Raw genomic sequence first — 20,227 nt, forward strand, 5'->3', positions numbered from 1 at the left:
AGACTGAGTGTCCTCTAAAGTTCCAGCTCTAGTCCTGTGATCTTATAACTGCCTGGGATTTAGGGGCTCCAGCACATTTAAGGGCCTCAGTTTCCTCATCTGTAAAATAGGATGGGGGGGGGTGAATTCCAGGACTTCTAAGACCCCTTCCAGCTCGACATCGGACCCTAAGCAGCCCCGCCTCTTGGGAAAGGGCAAAAAAGGAGGGGAGAGGGAAAGACAGGGATTTAGAAACTGCAGAAGAAGGGCGGAAGGAGGGCAATGGCAGCTTCATAGCTAGATGAGGCGAAAAGGGACTACTTCCGGGCCACCCACGACTTTTTCCGGAGCCGCTGCCTGAATAAAGCGGAAGTGTCCCGGCCGGAGGCGCCTGGCTTTAGAAAAAGAAGGAGGAGGAGGAGGAGAAGGAGGAGAGTCCCGGTGTTTCCGCAGGGCTCCGGCTCGCGTGAGGACGCTGGGGAGTCGGGGGCTCTTGCCCTCCCCCGCTCCGGAAGCCCGGGAATGGCGACGGCGGGAGCGGCTCAGGAGAAGCAGTTTCCCCCGGCGCTGCTGAGTTTCTTCATTTACAATCCCCGCTTCGGCCCCCGGGAAGGAGAGGTAACAGCGGGGTCAGGGGGTATGTCCGTCTGTCGTGTCAGTTGGTCTGGGGTGGAGGTGCAGAGGGCCGCCTGGGCCGCCCCCGGCGGAATGGAGCGGGGTGTGTGTGTGTGTGTGTGGGGGGGTGTCCGTCAGCACCTGCCCGTGTGATAGAGGGGAGTCGGGCCTCGTTCGGGGTGGGGTGCTGAAGGGTCAGGTCCGAGGGAACCCCATGGGTGCGAGGCGGGCTAAGGTTCTTTATCTGGGGTCCCCTCCCCCAGGGGATCCACGGATAGACGTGAGGGGCCGTGAACTTGGATGGGGGGAAATGACATCTTTATTTTCCCTAACCTCTAATTTGGGCAGTTCCTTCTGTTACTTGAAAACACTCTTCTGAGTAGGCGTTACTAGATTGCCAGAGGGGTCACGACAATAAAGAGGTTAAGAACCGCTGGGTTTGAGAGATGTGTGGGACCCCTGGCTTGGCGGAGGGAGCCTGTGACAGCTGTTGGCAACAAAAGCATTCCCCCTCCCCTTTCTCCTCCCCCCTCCCTCCACCCACGACCCTCCTCTTCCTCGCGATCCGCGTTCCCTCTCCCCCAAACACTGACTTCGTAGTATCTGACCTTTCCCCTATGTTCAAAATCTATTGTTATGTCCCCAAAGTTAAGCGGAGATTATTTGGATCGATTTTTATTTGTGCGAGCTCCTATCTTTCATCGTTGTTGGGGAATTAAAATGTATGGGAAATTTATGCCTAACGTGAGATAATTTGCTGGCAAGGCTCAAAGCACTGATTTTTAGTTAAAATCCTGGCTTTTAAAAGTTTTTTCAAACCTTTATCTCTAAGAATTTTTTTTTTTGTTTTTAAGTAACACCTTTCTAGGGTTACTCTTCAACTCTGTAGTGAGTAGGTACTCTCAAACTTTCTTAAAGGCTACCAGCTTTTGTGTGCTACTGAGTCTGCTGTCTCTTAATTTGCTACAACCAATCCTTGGGAAAGTAGGTGGTTTACAATTAGCATAGGAATATCGACTAGACCTGTGATTTCGTTGGTATAGGAAACTCCCTCCACCAAGTCCGGCGGGCACTTTCCCTGCAGCTTAGAGCCTTAGGAACTGCGAGAGGCTTAAGTGGCTCCTCCAGGGTTCCACAGCCAGAATATAGAATATGTTAGGTGTATTTCAACCCAGGTCTACCTAGCTTTGAAGCTAGCTCTCAATTTACTGAGCCACACAGCCTCTTAAAATTGAGATAGAGAGAACAAAAATTCAAAGTTGATGCTTTTAGGGGGAATTGTTGTTACTTGCTAACAAGTGTGAACTCAGTATAGGCTAGTGATAGTTACTTACCATGTATATGTTGAGAGGAGAATTATTGATAATTGGGTCTCTGGCTTTGTTTTCAATTTGAAAGAAGAGATGGAAAGTTGATATTCAGCTTTACTTTTTCAGAATCAAACCTTTTTTATATAATTTTTAGGAAGAAAAGAAGATTCTGTTTTATCATCCAAATGAAGTGGAAAAGAATGAAAAAATTAGAAATGTTGGATTATGCGAGGCTATTGTGCAGTTTACAAGGTAATACTTTGTAATTATCATATTGCACAGCTCACTGAAGCCTTAAAACTGTCTTAGACAATCGTCCCAATTTTTTTTTATCCTTTTTAGGACCTTTAGTCCATCAAAACCTGCAAAATCCTTACACACACAGAAGAATAGACAGTTCTTCAATGAACCAGAAGAAAATTTCTGGATGGTCATGGTACTTAATATACAATGTATATCAATATGTATAGTATATTTAAAATTTGAAGCATATCCCACTTAATGTTGATGATTGAGTCTGTAAAAGCATAATGTTAGTTGGACTCAATTTTACAGGCATATATTTCACAGGAATGATGTTATAAATGGACTGGCAACCAAATAATGTTACAGGAGAATCTTACACCTTCACAGTAGGGTTTGGTTGTAATGTTTTAATGCTGTTATTGTGAAATGACTATTCAATGCAACCTAATTTGGATTATGCCTGCAGGAAACATTTATAGAGTAAGATATTATTAAAAGCCTGGCTGTTGTGGCACCATGGAATTAACAATAAGATTGAATGTGACTTCAAAATATCAAGCAAACTTCTATTGAAAGTATTTGCCTTTGTACCTACTTTGATCAGTTGTAAGGGGTTTGAATACGGCAATATGTTCAGCAAATCAAAAAAAGATTACAGAAGAAGTAATACAAGCAATCTATGCATTATATAATTTAATTTTTATCAAATGATGTAGGTTGTACGGAATCCCATGATTGAGAAACACAGTAAAGATGGAAAACCAGTTGTTGAATATCAAGAAGAAGAGTTATTGGTAATTGTAACTTTTTAGTTCCTTTTTTTAGAATACCTTGTAAAATATTGTTGTTATAAAAATACATACTTAGTTGTAAGAATTGTTAGGTCAAAAATTTAAAGTAGGTCATTCTTATATCTACTTCTTATTGAGATGTCTTATAATACACATAATAATAGTTTATCCTTATATATTATCTTAGAGTTGTAAAGCATGTTACATGTTTTCATCATTTGATTCTCACGGCAACCCTAGGAGAGAGGTAGTATAAGTAGTAGAATAGGGTAGTATCTGATCCTGTGATTTCATTGATGCAGGGAGCTCCCAGGTGAGAAAATTCCCTCTAGAAATGCAGGATGACACCTTCTCTGTAATTTATATTCTTAGACTGTTGCTTACAACACCCCAGAGATTAAGATGACTTGTCTAGTCACCCAGCATGGGGATTTGAACCCAGGTCTTTCTGGCTTCCCTGCCAGCTCTTTATCTACTGTACAGCACTACCATTTGCTCTAAGTTGTTATCCCTGTTTTACAGGTGAGGAAACTGAGGCTCAGAGAGGTTGTGACTTGCCAAAGATAAGACAGCTGGTAACTGAATTGAGCTAGTTTTCATATCTAAATCCTCTGACCCCAAGTCCAGTTTTCCTTACACTGCTAGTTAAGATCCATACTTTAAAATTATCCCTGCTATGCTTTCAGTGCTGAGCACAGTTCCTTGTTTGCAGTAGGAACTTGATATTTGTGGAATTGAATAAATAACTAAATAAGCAACTTACACAAGCAAAGGTGTCATAGAACCATAGAGTTTGAAGGGATCCTAAGAGGGTCATAACTCCATGGATTTGAAAGAAAATATCTTTTACTTTCTATATTTAGCCACCATGGGACCAAGTTTAAGAATCTAAATGTTGGACCAAAAGTCAATATGAGAGGATATGTTTTTCTTGTCTCATCTTGAGATTTATTCTGCATTTTGGGGGTTTGTTTGTTTTTTTAATAGGACAAGGTATACAGCTCTGTACTGCAACAATGCTATAGCATGTACAAGGTAAGTTTAAACCATATTCAGAACTTGGAGGGAGTTATTAGTTCCCTTTTAGGTGGTAGATGTTGTTAAAATAGAAAGTAATTGCCTGCTTTCCTTCAGTAGCAACAATAGCTAATAGCATTTGTATGGCACCTTTAAGATTTGATCCTTACAACAACCCTAGGAGGTAGGGGGGTGCTCATTTTAGCCTCATTTAGCCTCATTTTACAGATGATGAAACTGGCTTAGGATGCTGAAGTGACTTGTCTAGGGCCACAGCTGGTGCTTGAGGTAGGACTCAAACTCAGGTCTTACTAATTTCAAGTCTGGGATTCTTTGCACCACCTAGCTCTTAACAAAAATAGATTTGGCTGGGGCAGCTAGGTGGGGCAGTGAGTAGAGCACCAGCCCTAGTGTCAGGAGGACCTGAGTTCAAATCTGGCCTCAGACACTTTGACGCACTTAGTAGCTATGTGACCTTGGGCAAGTCACTTAACCCCAATTGCCCTGACCTCCCCCCTCCAAAAAAAAAGAATGGATTTGGCAGTCAGGAGTTTTTTGTGCATATCTGTCTGAGAAAGGAAAGGATTTCAGTTCTGTTTTAATTTTGTTTTAAGATTAGAACAGTCTTATTATGAAGTGATATTGATGGATGTGGTTGATAGTTTTTTGCACATACTTAGAAACTTAGTGTTTTGTTGCGTAAGCGTAAATTTTTAAAGTTCAAGAAAAGCAACAATCACAGTCTTTTGGTTAACTTGTAATTCACTCTCTCTTGTAATTAAAAGGGATGGCAGAATGAGGTTGTTATAGGGCAGTGGAAGGTCTTAATATTGGAGAAACTGATATATTTCTGGCTTTTAAACATTAGCTTTTTAATGGTACATTTCTGAAAGCCATGGAAGACGGAGGTGTCAAAGTTCTAAAAGAAAGATTAGAGAAATTTTTCCATCGGGTAAGTTCTACAGCTTTTGTTTACATTTTTTTCATTAAAGTCTCGATGTATAGATGTTCATTGCTGACAGAATCTGTTTTCATCTTAAAAACATAAAACTTAAATATCTAGATAATCAAATACTGTGGTGTCCATGTTATGGTAGAACTAGGCCAAATAAGAAAATTCTTTAGGTCTCATTTGATATTGTTTTCATTGCTCTATCAAATGTCAGGGAATCATGCAGAGTAGTCACGGGGACCAGATCTTTGGGTGTCATCCTGGTCTGATCCTGTCCACGTAGATTTAACCTAGTCTTTAACCCACTGAAATTTTCTGCCAAGTTGGTACGCTTTGGTTTCTTTTTTTATCTGTTGATTTTGTTTAGTAAATAGATATTTTTGCTGAACCAAAGTAGGAACTTAGAACTGAACATTTATGATATTGTAAGAATGATGCAGGGGCAGCTCGGTGGCGAAGTGAGTAGAGCACCAGCCCCGGACATTTGACACATGTACTAGCTGTGTGACCTTGGGCAAGTCACTTAACCCCAATTGCCCTGCCAAAAAAACAAACAAAAAAATGATGTATAATTAATAGTTCTATTTGTGCCAAGTGATATATGTTTTTGCATATATCCATCCTCTGTTCAAAATTCAGTCTGTGGTGGTTTTAAAATGATTGCTCTCAAATTTTTTTCCTCCCCAAAATGCCTCTTGATATATTTTGAGGGATTCCTTTTGTTTTTGTGTAATATGTCATAACATACTTCACATAATCCACAATTATGAAGATTAACTCTAGAAATACCCTTAGGCCTTGTATTCACCTTCCTTTTCTTAATGGTAATCCTCAGACTATCCTCTTTTATCTTAGTCTAATCCCACCTGTTACAGTGTATGATGGTGCCCTTAGCCATTCAGAGTGGTAGGATATGGACCTCTAAAAGAAGAACCCATTTTGAGGAAGCACTGATTTAAGGAAATTGGTGCTTTTAAAGAAAACAACAATACATTATGTCATATGAGAGTAAAATGTGAATATAGATTTGCTCATCACATGTATGTTAAGGTGCACTTTGTGAAGTCTGAACCACACTCCATGTAGTAACCTAAAATCGCTGACTTAATGGGAGATTTGGGGATTAAAACAATGCTTTATGTCGTTATTTATATACCAAGATATGGCTCTTAATCATTATGGAGCTCCTTTGCTAATGACACTTTATTTTGTCCCTAATAGCACCAAAAATTTATCCCTAAATATAGAAATAAAGACCATTCAAAAAACATTTTTGGTAGTTTTGCTGTTGTTAGAGATTTTGTTTAATGTTAGTAAGCTTCTTTTACTTTATGTTTTCTCCACAGTATTTGCAAACCCTGCATTTACAGTCATGTGACCTACTTGACATTTTTGGTGGAATCAGCTTTTTCCCATTGGATAAAATGACTTACTTGAAAATCCAGTCCTTTATTAATAAGATGGAAGAAAGCTTAAATATAGTTAAATATACTGCCTTTCTCTATAATGATCAACTCATCTGGTAGGTATTCTCCAAGTCTTGCAATTTAAAATTCAGCAGCTTAAAAATCCTTTTTTTTTTTTTCATTTTGTCTGGATGTGTTGCTTATACACATAAAATTGTGGGATTTTTTTCCCCTGCCATTCTTTTTCATTTTGGTGAGTTGTTACAGTCCAAGCACATTACGATTATTACAAGCTGCTGCCATTCATTTGTTTTGTATCAGTTTTTATCTCCTTCCTCTAAGTCAGTATTGTGTTCCTATAATTAGTCTTTATTGTACTACTTAGATGCTAATTTATTCCTATCGACTTTCCCTCTCACTTCCATTCTTGTTTGCCTGTCCTATCTCAAGTTCGTTGAATTTACTTAGATTTGTAATTTCTCTTTTTATATAAGTTTTTTTTTCTTACTCTTAGGACCGTTGCTCTAGAGACCTTGGAAACATTCTAGTTCAATCCCCTCATTTTACAGTTGAGGAAATTGAGTCCCAGGGAGGTTAAGTGATTTGCCCAAAGTCACACAGGTAGCAAATGTCAAAAATTGGCTTTGAACCCAGATCCTCTGATTTGGAATCAAAGGTAATTGGGTTTTTGTGGGGGGTTTTTTTGCACTATGCCACACCTCTTTTAACCCTGTCTTCTTACCCAGCTAAGTATGTAATTTAGAATCTTCTTTTCCCACCCTCATTCTGACTTTTTAAGATTCTTTTGAGAGACTTGTAATCCTAAATTGTCTCTGTGTATTCTATCTTCAAGGTCAGTTTCTTAGGCTTGTATGGGATTTATGTGCATTTTAACAATATCTTTTGCTTTTTTCCTGCCAAAATTTTCTTCTGCTTTAGATTTTTATGTTCCAAGTCTGTCATTTTTTCTTTCAGAATGTCTATATCTTTGGAGAAAATGTCTTTTAAATTTTATACTCTGTTTTTGCTACTTTAATTCTGTTTCAAGTTCTAATTTCTGACCTAATATAATTCCTAATATCTTCTTTTAAAAGTTTACTTCTTTTTTGAAATAATATAGAGTTGATCTTGTCCATCGTATAACCCAGAAAAGGAAATAAAAAAAAAATCCAAGCAACAATCCTGGATTCCTAAGTTATGGGTTAATCAATTTAGAGAGTCTAGGTGGCATGTGTATTATCAGAAAAGACAAGGAGTAATGATTTGTTTTCTGTAAACCAAGAAAAATTTTCACCAAAGAATAATCATTAAACCAAAGAATAAGAATTAAAAGTTTCCAAAGAAAAATTTAGAAAAATTTTTCTCATCAGTTAGGTTTTAGAAATCCAATTTTTAGTTTTCATTCTCAAAAATTCATTTAAAAAAGGATTGTGATATAGTCAAAATCGTACTGGCCCAAAATTGATTTTAATTTTGATCCTGTGTTGACCTCACAAATCACTAACCTTTCTAGACTGTTTCTTCCTCTTTAAAATGAAGGCATTAGGCTAACTTCTCTGTAAAGGTTCCTTTTAGTTCAATGTTCTCTGATCCTATGCTCTAGACTTGAAATCAGGAAGACTTCGGTTCAGATCTCACTTCTGGCACTAGTTGTGTGATTTTGGGGCGTGTTAACTTCTCAGAGACTCAGTTTCACTGTTTTTCAGAAGGGGACCATAATACTTGCACTGTCTCTCTCCAAGGGTTCTTATGAGATAAAGTGCTTTTGTAAAGCTAAAAGTGCTCTATAAGTGAGTTTTTATTGTTCATATTAACCTTTTGCATTTCAAAGAACATTACTTTTTGTATTTGAAAAATACATAAAAACTTTAAAAATATCTAAGAAGTCTAAAGATCCTCTAAGTTAGTAAATCATCTGTACTGTGTTTAAACTGTTCATAATTTAAATTTCTTAAAGTCACTGTTCTGTGTTTTACTAAATATAATGACTTCATAAACAGAAAGAGTGTCCTAATAAGAGTCACCAGTGGTTGTACTATATAGGAATTGCTGGGGAAACTGACAAAAATAAGCTTAGATTAGCTTCTTATTCTGTATAGTTATTGAATGGTACTCAATTTAAATATAAAATATTATACCTGTTCCACATATATAACCTATATCGAATTGCCTACCATCTTAGGGAGGGGAGAGAAGGAGAGAGAAGATATGAAATTCAAAATTTGATAAAAAAAATATTAAAAATTGCCTTTACATGTCATTGGAAAAAATAAAATACTATTTAAAAGGGACAAAAGATTATATCCAAAAAAAAATTGGGGGAGGAAATGATTAGAGGTATCTTTCATAAATATGGTTAGGGAGAAAATTCTTAACAAAATGAGGTTTCAGGCATTTTACCTTTACAAAAGGTAATTATGATTTTGATTTTGATTACAGGAAATTATTCTAGACTTTTTAAAAAATTTTGATTGCAGGGTAATTTTGATTACAGGAAATTGTAAGCTTTTCCATGAACAGCTAGAATAAAATGGAAACTCTTAATTGGGGAAAAATTTTCATCCAGTATCTCTGACAGGGCCCTGACATCCTGGCAGTATAGGCTATTAAGGCACACACATACACATACAATAAAGAATCATTCTCCAGTGGATAAAAGGATAAATTCTCAAAAGAGGCATTATAGACTATAAATAATTACATGAAATATCTCTCCAAATCACTGATAATCAGAGAAATACAAGTTAATGACAAAATTTGACCCAGAGAAGAATTCAGAAATAGAAGGGTTATGAGGTAATAAATGCCATGTACACAGTTAAATATAGTTGATGTTTCATTGAACTGGATTTTTTTCTTTTTCTTAATCTTTATTTTAATCTTTATTACAAGAGGGAGACCTACTGGAGAAGAACTAGTGCAGGGATATGAATGTGATGTAAAAATAAAAGACATCAAGAAAATGTAGAAATTACAAATTTAAAAAATTGACACCTTTTTTTTATTTAATTTATTTAATATATTTATTTTTCAGCATTGATTTTCACAAGAGTTTGAATTACAGATTTCCTCCCCATTTCTACCTTCCCACCCACTCCAAGATGGCATATATTCTGGTTGCCCCGTTCCCCAGTCAGCCCTCCATTCTGTCACCCCACTCCCTTCCCATCCCCTTTTCCTGTCTTCTCTTGTAGGCAAGATAAATTTATATACCCCATTGCCTGTGTATCTTATTTCCTAGTTGCATGCAAAAACTTTTTTTTTGTTTGTTTTTGAACATCTGTTTTTAAAACTTTGAGTTCCAAATTCTCTCCCCTCTTCCCCACCCCCCTTCACCCTCCCTAAGAAGGCAAGCAATTCAACACAGGCCACACATGTATCATGATGTAAAACACTCCCATAACACTCATGTTGTGAAAGACTAACTATGTTTTGCTCCCTCCTATCCTATCCCCCTTTATTGAATTTTCTCCCTTGACCCCATCCCTTTTCAAAAGTGTTTGTTTTTTGATTACCTCCTCCCCCATCTGCCCTCCCTTCTATTGTACCCCCTTTTATCTTCTTCCTTCTTCTTTCCTGTGGAGTAAGATACCCAATTGAGTGTGTATGGTATTCCCTCCTCAGGTCAAATCCGATGAGAGCAAGATTTACTCATTCCCCCTCACCTGCCCCCTCTTCCCTTCCTACAGAACCCACTTTTTCTTGCCACTTTTATGCGATATAATTTGCCCCATTCTGTCTCTCCCTTTCTCTCTCTCTCAATATATTCCTCTCTCATCCCTTAATTTCATTTTATTTTATTAGATATCATCCCTTCATTTTCAACTCACCTGTGCCCTCTGTCTATATATACATATATATATATATACACACACACCTACATATATACATACATATACACACACATGTATGTATGTACACATACACACACACATATACATATATATATGCATATTCCTTTCGGCTACTCTAATACTGAGGTCTCATGGATCATATACATCATCTTTCCATGTAGGAATGTGAACAAAACAGTTCAACTTTAGTAAGTCCCTTGTGATTTCCCTTTCTTGTTTACCTTTTCATGCTTCTCTCGATTCTTGTGTTTGAAAGTCAGATTTTCTGTTCAGCTCTGGTCTTTTCACTGAGAAAGCTTGAAAGTCCTCTATTTTATTGAAAGTCCATATTTTGCCTTGGAGCATGATACCCAGTTTTCCTGGGTGGGTGGTTCTTGGTTTTAATCCTGCTCCATTGACCTCCAGAATATCGTATTCCAAGCCCTTCGATCCCTTAATGTAGAAGCTGCTAGATCTTGTGTTATTCTTATTGTGTTTCCACAATACTCAAATTGTTTCTTTCTGGCTGCTTGCAGTATTTTCTCCTTGATCTGGGAGCTCTGGAACTTGGCAACAATATTCCTAGGAGTTTTCTTTTTGGGATCTTTTTGAGGAGACGATCTGTGGATTCTTTCCATTTCTATTTTACCCTCTGGCTCTAGAATATCAGGGCAGTTCTCCTTGATAATTTCTTGAAAGATGCTATCTAGGCTCTTTTTTTGATCATGGCTTTCAGGTAGTCCAATAATTTTTAAATTCTCTCTCCTGGATCTATTTTCCAGGTCAGTGGTTTTTCCAGTGAGAAATTTCACATTGTCTTCCACTTTTTCATTCCTTTGGTTCTGTTTTATAATATCTTGATTTCTCATAAAGTCACTAGCTTCCACTTGCTCCAGTCTAATTTTTAAAGTAGTATTTTCTTCAGTGATCTTTTGGACCTCCTTTTCCATTTGTCTAATTCTGCCTTTCAAGGCATTCTTCTCCTCATTGGCTTTTTGGAGCCCTTTTGCCATTTGAGTTAGTCTATTTTTTAAGCTGCTGTTTTCTTTGGTATTTTTTTCCATATTTTTTTGGGTCTCCTTTAGCAAGTCGTTGACTTGTTTTTCATGGTTTTCTCACATCCTTCTCATTTCTCTTCCCAATTTTCCCTCTACTTCTCTAACTTGCTTTTCCAAATCCTTTTTGAGCTCTTCCATGGCCTGAGACCAGTTCATGTTTTTCTTGGAGGCTTTTGATGTAGGCTCTTTGACTTTGTTGACTTCTTCTGGCTGTATGTTTTTGTCTTCTTTGTCACCAAAGAAAGATTCCAAGGTCTGAGACTGAATCTGAGTGCGTTTTTGCTGCCTGGCCATGTTCCCAGCCAACTTACTTGACCCTTGAGTTTTTTGTCGGGGTATGACTGCTTGTAGAGTAAAGAGTACTTTGGTCCAAGCTTGAGGGGATGGGCTGTTGTTTTCAGAGCTATTTCTATACAGCCAGCTCTGCCACACCAGCAGTCCTCCTTCCTCAAGAACCACCAACATGGACCTGACTCAGATCTTAAGCAGACTGTGCACTGCTGCTCTGATCAGCCACTTAATTCCTCCCACCAGGTGGGCCTGGGGCCAGAAGCAACTGCAGGTATAGTTCTGTAGCTGCCCCACCTCCACTGCCCCTGGGGCAAACTCTTTTCACTCTGTCCCTGCAGCTTTTCCCACTAATCTTCTCTGTTGTCTTTGGTGTTTTTGGGTTGAGAAGTCTGGTAACTGCCTCAGCTCACTGATTCAAGGCGCTAGTGCCTTTACTGCCCGGTTCCTGGTCCGGTTAATCCTGCCGCTGCCCACGCTGGGCTCCGCTCACCTCTGCTCCCAGCTCCGTGTGCAATAGACCTCACCCAGTGACCCTCCAGGCTGTCCTGGGCTGGAGCCCTGCTTCCCTCTGCTATTTTGTGGGTTCTGCAGTTCTTGAATTTGTTCAGAGCCATTTTTTATTGGTTTTTGGAGGGACCTGGCAGGGAGCTCATGCAAGTCCCTACTTTCCAGCTGCCATCTATGACACCTTTTGTTTTTACATTACTCATTTCTAGAGAAAGCGAGCCCTCTCTTGTTATAAAGAAATACATCTAAACAAAAACATCCAATTCCTCTGACAATGTGTGCATCATCATTCTGTCCTAATATTTCCTTACATCTCCAGTTGCTTTATTAGACATCTCAAGCTGGATGTCCCATAGACATATTAAACTTAGCATATCTAAAACTGAACTTATTGTCTTTCCCCCAGGCCTTCCCTTCTTTCTATCTTTGCTGTTTCTATGGAGGATACCACCATCCTCCCAGTCACCCAGAATCACAACCTAGGTGTTATCTCCAGCTTCTTACTCTCACTCCCTCATATCCAATCAGATGTTAAGCCCAAGTCCTGATTTTACCTTCATAACATCTCCTCTCATATACCTACCTCCACCCTTCTGTCTTTTGATATTGCTGCCACCCTGGTGTAGGCCTGCTTTAAGTCTCTCCCTGCTTCAGTCCGTTCTCTACTCAGCTATCAAATTCATCTTTCTAAAAGTACAGATCTGACCATGTCGAACCCTGTCCCTTCTCCTCCTGCCATTTAGTAAATGCCAGTGGCTCCTTGTTACCTCCAGGATCAAATAAAATTTTCTGTTTGGCCTTCAAAACCCCTCATAACTTGCCCTCTTCCAGTCTTTTTATACCTGCTCTCTCCCCACTCCTCACATGTGCTCTGGAATCCAGTGGTATCGTTGTCCTTGTTCTTCCATCTCCCAGCTCCCTGAATTTACACTGACTGTGCTCCCCGTGCCTGAAGTGCTTTCCTTCCTGGAACTTCTTAACTCCCTTCAAGTCTCGGTTTCAAGTTCCATATCGTATAAGAGAAATCAGGAAGATTTCTGGCAGCTGTTAGTTTGCCCCTGTCACTAATTACTATGTATATTTATTTTTTATGTATCCTGTAAATACTTACTGTGAACATTTTATTCCCCGGTAGGGTCATGAGGAAGATAGCTGTAGACTTGGAAGGTACCACGGAAGCCATCTCGTGCTGGGCTTTTTAAACTTTTTCCTCTCAGGACCCCTTCAGTGCTTCTTGGTTTTTTGTTTTTTTTGGAGGGGGGAAGGCAGGGCAATTGGGGTTAAGTGACTTGCTCAAGGTCACACAGCTAGTACATGTGTCAAGTGTCTGAGGCCGGATTTGAACTCAGGTCTTCCTGACTCCAGGGCCGCTGCTCTCCTCACTGTGCCACCTAGCTGCCTCCCCTTCAGTGCTTCTTAAACTGTGGGTCCCAAGCCTTGCATTTAATAGATGAGATAGTAAAGTACAGGGTAGTTGTTTCTTGTCCAAAATAACAGGTAGTAAGTGTAAGAGCCAAAATTTGAACCCAAGTCCTCTGACCCTAGACCCAGTGCTCTCTCCATCTACCCTGCTGCCCTTCTTTGAGGGACTATTTCCCCTTAAAGCTTCATGTAAATGGGAATTGTTATTATTCATGGTAGAATGGCATGGGAAAATATTCTCTTAGTTATTGAAAGGATCAGTGTCTAGCACAGTGCCCAACATAGTCAAATCAGCAAGCATTTATTAAGCACTTGCTGTTCGCCAGGTACTGCTGGGGGTACAAAGATAGACAGTAATGGTTCCTACCCTCCAGGAGCTCACATTCTCATGGGGGAGAGAATATGTGGATAGCACATTATACACATGTTCTTCTCTAATGTTGCTTTTGATTTACTTTGTGTGTACACACACACATACATACATACATACATACATGCATACATAAGGTAGATAAAAGGAATGTCAGAGAGGAAGTTACTGCCAGCTTGAGGGACTGGGAAGGTCTATAGAAAGTGGGATTGGAGCTGTATCTTACAAGGAGGTCAGGGAAGGTAAGAGGCATGAGGGGAGGAGGGAGAGAATTCCAGGCGTGGGGGACTGGCCATGCAAAAGCATGGAGGCGGGAAAGGGACTGTCATGTATGATACGAATCAAGTAGGGCCAGTGTTGCTGGTTCATAGATTGCTTCAAGGAGAGTATAATAGAAGACTGGAAAGGTAGGAAGGGATAGGTTTTGAAAAGCTGTAAATGCCAGAAGAGTTTACGTTTGGTCCTAGTCGTAATTGGGAGTCATTGGATTTTATGGAGTAGGAAGTTTGACATGGTCAGACCCGTACTCTAGGCAGATCATTTTGGCAGCTGGGTAGAAGGTGGCCTGGAGAGAGACGTGAGAGAGGGAGACCTACCAGAGGGCTGTTGCATTAGTCCAGGCTCTAAGTTGTGAGGAACTTGAAAGCATATTTGGTATGTGGGATGGATACAAATGAGGAGTTAAAGGTGATGTAGAAGTTGCAGGCCTGGTTGAGTGGGAGAATGGTGGCACCTTTGGCAGGGAAGGGAGGATTAGAAGAAGGAAGGATTTGGGGGCAAAACTAGTGAGTTCTTTTGTTTTGGGGGGGGTTGGGGGGGCAGGGCAATTGGGGTTAAATGACCTGCCCAAGGTCACACAGCTAGTAAATGTGTCAAGTGTCTGAGGCCGGATTTGAACTGAGGTTCTCCTGACTCCAGGGCCGGTGCTGTACTCACTGCGCCACCTAGCTGCCCCAATAATGAGTTATTCTGGCTGAGTTTGAGATGCCTGATGAAATGTTTTGAAGTGTCAGTAGGCAGTTTTTGATGCAGACTGACAAGAGACTCAGGCTGGATGTGTAGATATGAGAACCATCTTGACAGAGATGATAACTGAACTCAGAGGAGCTGATGAGATCACCAAGAGAGAGTGTCAAGCTCATGTTATGTCCTTGCTCAGTAAATTCCAGTGGCTCATGATGCTTCTGGGATCAAATTCACACTCCTCTGTGTGATGTTAACAGTCTGCTTCTGAACTGTTTTTCTAGCTCTATTCATGTATAGTAGAGTCCCCTCAGACTGACCACCTTGCTCTGACTCAGAGGCTTTTCCTAATTCCCCCCAACTGCTAGTAGTGTCACTGAAAATTATCTCGTATTTATTTTCCTTATATCAGTCATCAACAGGAACTTACCAAGCTTCTACTGTTTTCTAGATGCTGCAGATACAAGTACAAAGAATAAAACAACTATATGTGTGTATGTACTGTCATCTCTGTTAGAATATGAGTTCCTTCAGGGGAGGGACTATTTGATTTTTTTTTCCTATGTATTCCTACTACCTACAATAATGGTTTGGTACATAATAAGCACTTATTAAGTACTTTTCCATTCCATTATGCCTATCAGAGTATCTGCATAATCTTAACATGTGCATGAGAAATTCCCTTGTCTTTTTTTTGTCCATTTTGTACATTTCAGTTCTTTATGTTGTTGTTGTGTTGTTTTTCCGAAGTTAGTATTGATGTGGTGAAAAGTGATATCATTTGATTTTTCTTCAGGGATTTTTTTCTCTTTTCTGAAAAGAGAGTTTAACTGTTTGGTATATGTCATTTATTAGAGTTTAAAAATTTTAACTATTCTTTGTAATGCCTTGCACACTTCTTATTCTGAAAGGTAAACAAATTGTGTGGTCCTGTTAAAAAAACTTTATGGGATGTCTCATGGCAAAGAAAGTATTGAACTGTAGGAGAAATCAGTCCCAATAGAACCAAGAGCTTCTTCACTGATACCTAACATTGCTCTTATCTTCATTTGGGTAATTTAGCAAGTATTATAATAAGATTGCATCTTGAATAGAACAAAGACTTATGATGGAGGAAGTGTTTCACTTGTTAACTCCTCTTTAAAAAGTACTCAGTGGCTTTGGGGGTCCTTTTCTTAAAAAAATAAGTAGTATTTAAAATCTTCCTGTACCACCATAGAAAAGATGAGAGAAAATTAGTATAACATTTAACTAAAAACTGCACAGAATGCCATTTAAACAAACAAACAAAAAAATTCCATATGCTTCTTGATACTCAGGCCACATTTTTATTTAATACGCATGTACTTTTAAGCTTTTTAAGCCAGTGAATGATTTTTTGTTACATGTGTAAACAAAAATGAGCTAGATCCTGTCACATATGAACTATTGACATGAGGCAGAAGGTTTGCATTCAGGTTTTTTGTTGCCATTTTTTCTTTGATTGGTAGTCAAGGCTGGTGCTTATTCTTAAAGACATATTCCAAAGGGAGAATCAGCCTAATTTTTTTTTACATAAATTGAGTAATCTGCAAACTTTACACAACTTCAGTTTAACTGTATTTCCTTGAATACCCTATTTTTGTTCAAATAAGCAATGTTGAAAATTTTAAGACCTAAAAGCCATTTCCTGCTCAGTCTTCTGTTGTGTAGTTTAACAGAGAGAATTTCCTAGTGCTCTAACTCTTACCACTAGTCCTACTTATCAGTTTTTATTTTTTGATACCTGTCGGAACAAATTGAAAGAAGGACCAGTGTTTTCCTTTCTTCTCCCATCTTAAAACAAAATCAGGTAGTTAACTTTCCATCTATTTGGATTAAAGATGCAATCTGACCTTATATCTGCTGGTATGACTGTGGAAGCAGCATTAAAGGCTTTTTCTTAGCATTTGTCTTTTCACCTTGACTCTCTGTTCTGTTCTTCTCTTACTGCTTGACAAATTCTTTTTTGGCTTTTGAATGTGTCCATTTTCACTTCTAGAAACCAAGATGTGTTAGATTTCTCTTTCCCTAGGAGCTCTAGATGAGATGCATGCAGAAAACAAGGAGTGTGACTTCAGTACCATCTCATCTTACAAACTAAATGTCTGTCTTTCACTACCCTAAATAAAGCTCCTTATCACAACTAATAAAGGCCCCTGAAAGATCCTACATGTAGTATAGTCATGTCATCAAACATTTATTAAGTGCCTACTATATACCAGGCATAAGATTAAGTTGTTTTGAACTTTCCTTTATTTAAATTATGTGTGATCCAAGAGTAATCCAGTTGTCTTTAACAGGGTATTGTAGAGAATTAGTTTGAAAGACAGATTCAGTTTGCTCTTTTCTCTTTGGACTATGATCTTATGATGTCTCAGTTATCAGGGAGAATTATTTGTTCATGAGGTGTGACAAAAAAATGGATGAACTCTTTTGTGATCAGGATGGCAGAAAGATAAATGGATGATTTCAAAGCTTTAATTTCTGGTTTTTCCCCCAATTATTTCAGGAGTGGATTAGAACAAGATGACATGAGAATTTTATACAAATACCTCACGACTTCTCTATTTCCAAGACACATCGAACCTGAGGTATGGGCACCAAAATATATTGTGCATTTTGGGGGCTATTGTCCCATTTTTCCTTATCATGTTGATCATTTAATAATTTAGTAGTATGAGATAGTTATTATATAAGCCAAGCCCCTGGCAAAAGTCATTGTCAGACAGATATGGTGATTTTTTTGTGTGTGAAAGGAACTGTGTGCTTTGGTTCTGATGCTAAGCAGTGAATTTATTATAGAACCTTAATGACAATTAAAGATTACTGGCATTTTCACGAAGTAGAGGATAATTCCATAATATCACTTCCCTTGACACTTGTTCTGTCGTATGAATGATTGAGCATTTAATGGTGTTGTGGTATTGCCTGCTCAGCTTTTGTACTCTATTTAGCTTCCACATATGCAGTCATGAACATTCAAGTAGCACAAAGTGTTTATGCCATAAACATGAGAAAACAAATACACTAAACTCTAAGAGGATTTAAAGCCTGATTGGGTGAGACATTAAAAACTAATTCGGTATTGCAAGCTCCTCTGTAGTCCTTTTTTGTAAAAGGTCACGAACTTAAAAAATAGAGTTTATGTCAGCATGAGGGAGTAGATGCAGACTTGGAGAGGGAATTCTAACATTACATTTAAATAGTTTCCAAGCATTTCATTTTTCCCCCTTTATATACCCATGTATTTCCTTGAGGAATATCAATTAACGCACTCCTCATACTACATAAACAATTTAGAGGGCATTCCGTTTGGTAATGAGGAAGTTCATTTGTGACCTCCAAGTGCCAAAGGCCTTGCTTTTACAGTAGAAAATGGAAAATTAAATTAATTAAGAAGCATCATAGCACAGTGAAAAGTGCCATGTGGATTTGGAGTCACAGGCCTTTTGAATTCAAGTCCTGATTCTATTAGATTTATAACCCGTGTGACTTCAGGCAAATTCCTTAACTTCTCTGGGCCTAATTTTCCTCAAAAAAAAAAAATCTGTAAAATGAAGGTACTGGCCGTCAAGCCCAGTCTCTTCATCGTACAGAGGAAGAAACTAGGGCCCAGAGAAGAGAAGTGACTTGCACCCAAAGTCATGCAGGTATTGACAGAGGCAGGATTTTTTTTTTCAGAATTGGGATTTGAACCCAGGTCTCTTCACTACAAATCTAATGCTCTTTCTACTCATGTTGCTTCTGTGAGTCTATGATCTTATGAATTTAATTATTGCTTATTTTTATTCATAAATGAGTAAATTAGAATGTGAATTGTAGGATAGAATGAAGTTCAAGTCAAGAAATGTTTTTAAGTGCCTATTATGTTGTGCAAGTCACTATGTTAGGCCCTGGGCCTACAAAGGAAAAAACCTACCCTGAAAAAGCTTACAGTATACTGGGGGATGCCACATATACACAGAAGTAAATGTAAGGTAATTTGAGCAAGGAGAGAATATTAACAACCTGAGGAAGGGATGAGGGAAGGATTTATAGAGAATGTGACCCATGCAATAAGCCTTGATGGATCATAGATTTAGAGGTGGAAGGGACCTCAGATACTTTCCATAATCCCCTTGTTTTATGATAAGGAAACTGAGGCCCAAAGTGCTGCTCACCACCATCCAGGTCGTAAATTGGGATTTGGAAGGGAGAACAGGACTCTGAGGTGGGAGAGAGAAGGGGCAGAGGGCATCAGAGGCACGAGGACTGAGGAAGAGGGAGTGTTGAGATTGCAGAGTAGCAGAGTCTAGTTTGTTGGGAATGTAAGTTACCGTATTGCGATCATGATTAAAATCAGTAAGGCCTGTTTTCTTGTTTCTGTATTTTTTAACTTGGTTTAAACTTAAAGCATGCATTTTCTAGAGGACTTTACACTGAAACAAACTAGCACATGTAAATGTTCTTTTTTCATAGCTTTGAAAGCGGGGGAAAAAGCTCATTTGTAAGTCATTTCCCAACTTTTGACTTGTTTATAGTTGGCAGGAAGGGATTCACCTATCCGAGCAGAAATGCCAGGAAATCTTCAACATTATGGAAGGTAATTTATCCTCTGATTATATTCTTTTGGTTTCTTATTAGTTTTTAGATGTATTTTAAAATAAAATTATGAGCAGAATCAGAATGAATTCTTTTCGTATTATGGAAAGTCCAAGTTATTTCTTGATGTGAGGAAATTATACAGTTTAGAGGTACTGTATTTGTTTCCAGGTCAATAAAAGGTTTGTTATTGTTGTTTTCTGACTGTGAGAAGATAGCTTATACTTTTCAGACATGAAAAGTGACGTTATCTTATATAGATATAGGTATAGGTATAGATGAAGGTATAGATGTTTCACTTTAGTATGTCAGGTAGGCCTTTAGAACCTAGTTGAAGTATGTCTGTGATAAAAGTAGAATACTTATGGTTTTCATATGGTACTAGTCACAGAAGAAATGTCATAGTTTCCCATTTAAAGAGCAAACAAACAAAAAACCCAAAAGTTGCTCTGTCACAATTCTAATGGTTTGACATAGTTCTAGTATTGCCCTATATTTTATTTTGACTTTCAAAAATGTTATACATTTGTGTAAAATGGCATATATTTTGCTGCAAAACCGTAACTTGTCTAATGAATGTGAGACATTTTTGTGCTTGCTTTTAAGATTTCTTACTGGGCCCGTGAACCTTAATGATCCAGAAGCAAAATGCAGATTTCCCAAAATTTTTGTAAATACAGATGACACTTATGAAGAGCTTCATTTAATTGTTTATAAGGTAATATCACCATTTCCCACTAAATATTATTAATCACTCCTGAGTATTGGTATATATGAGTGCATACCCAGATGTCATATATATTTTTGTGACAAGCTGTTTGTTGGGATTTCTAAGGAGTAGCAATTATTTTTTAAAACTTCAAAA

The 20,227-nt window shown here is 38.4% G+C and overlaps 1 protein-coding gene across 1 annotated transcript in view; it reads left to right on the forward strand.

Annotated features, from left to right (window-relative positions):
* Positions 1 to 321: 321 nt before the first annotated feature.
* The window catches only part of CCZ1 (CCZ1 homolog, vacuolar protein trafficking and biogenesis associated), a 40,215-nt gene continuing 20,309 nt past the window's right edge, over positions 322 to 20,227 (forward strand). The window contains exons 1-10 of the mRNA XM_036741420.1: positions 322 to 597; positions 2,059 to 2,156; positions 2,247 to 2,340; positions 2,867 to 2,944; positions 3,929 to 3,976; positions 4,827 to 4,910; positions 6,257 to 6,432; positions 17,291 to 17,372; positions 19,302 to 19,363; positions 19,969 to 20,080. Coding sequence (XP_036597315.1) covers positions 502 to 597; positions 2,059 to 2,156; positions 2,247 to 2,340; positions 2,867 to 2,944; positions 3,929 to 3,976; positions 4,827 to 4,910; positions 6,257 to 6,432; positions 17,291 to 17,372; positions 19,302 to 19,363; positions 19,969 to 20,080 — 930 coding nt within the window. The 5' untranslated portion in view covers positions 322 to 501. The remainder of the gene's footprint in view (positions 598 to 2,058; positions 2,157 to 2,246; positions 2,341 to 2,866; positions 2,945 to 3,928; positions 3,977 to 4,826; positions 4,911 to 6,256; positions 6,433 to 17,290; positions 17,373 to 19,301; positions 19,364 to 19,968; positions 20,081 to 20,227) is intronic.

The sequence above is a fragment of the Trichosurus vulpecula genome, chromosome 1 (genome assembly GCF_011100635.1).
Source record: "Trichosurus vulpecula isolate mTriVul1 chromosome 1, mTriVul1.pri, whole genome shotgun sequence".
In the NCBI taxonomy this organism is placed as follows: Eukaryota; Metazoa; Chordata; class Mammalia; order Diprotodontia; family Phalangeridae; genus Trichosurus; species Trichosurus vulpecula.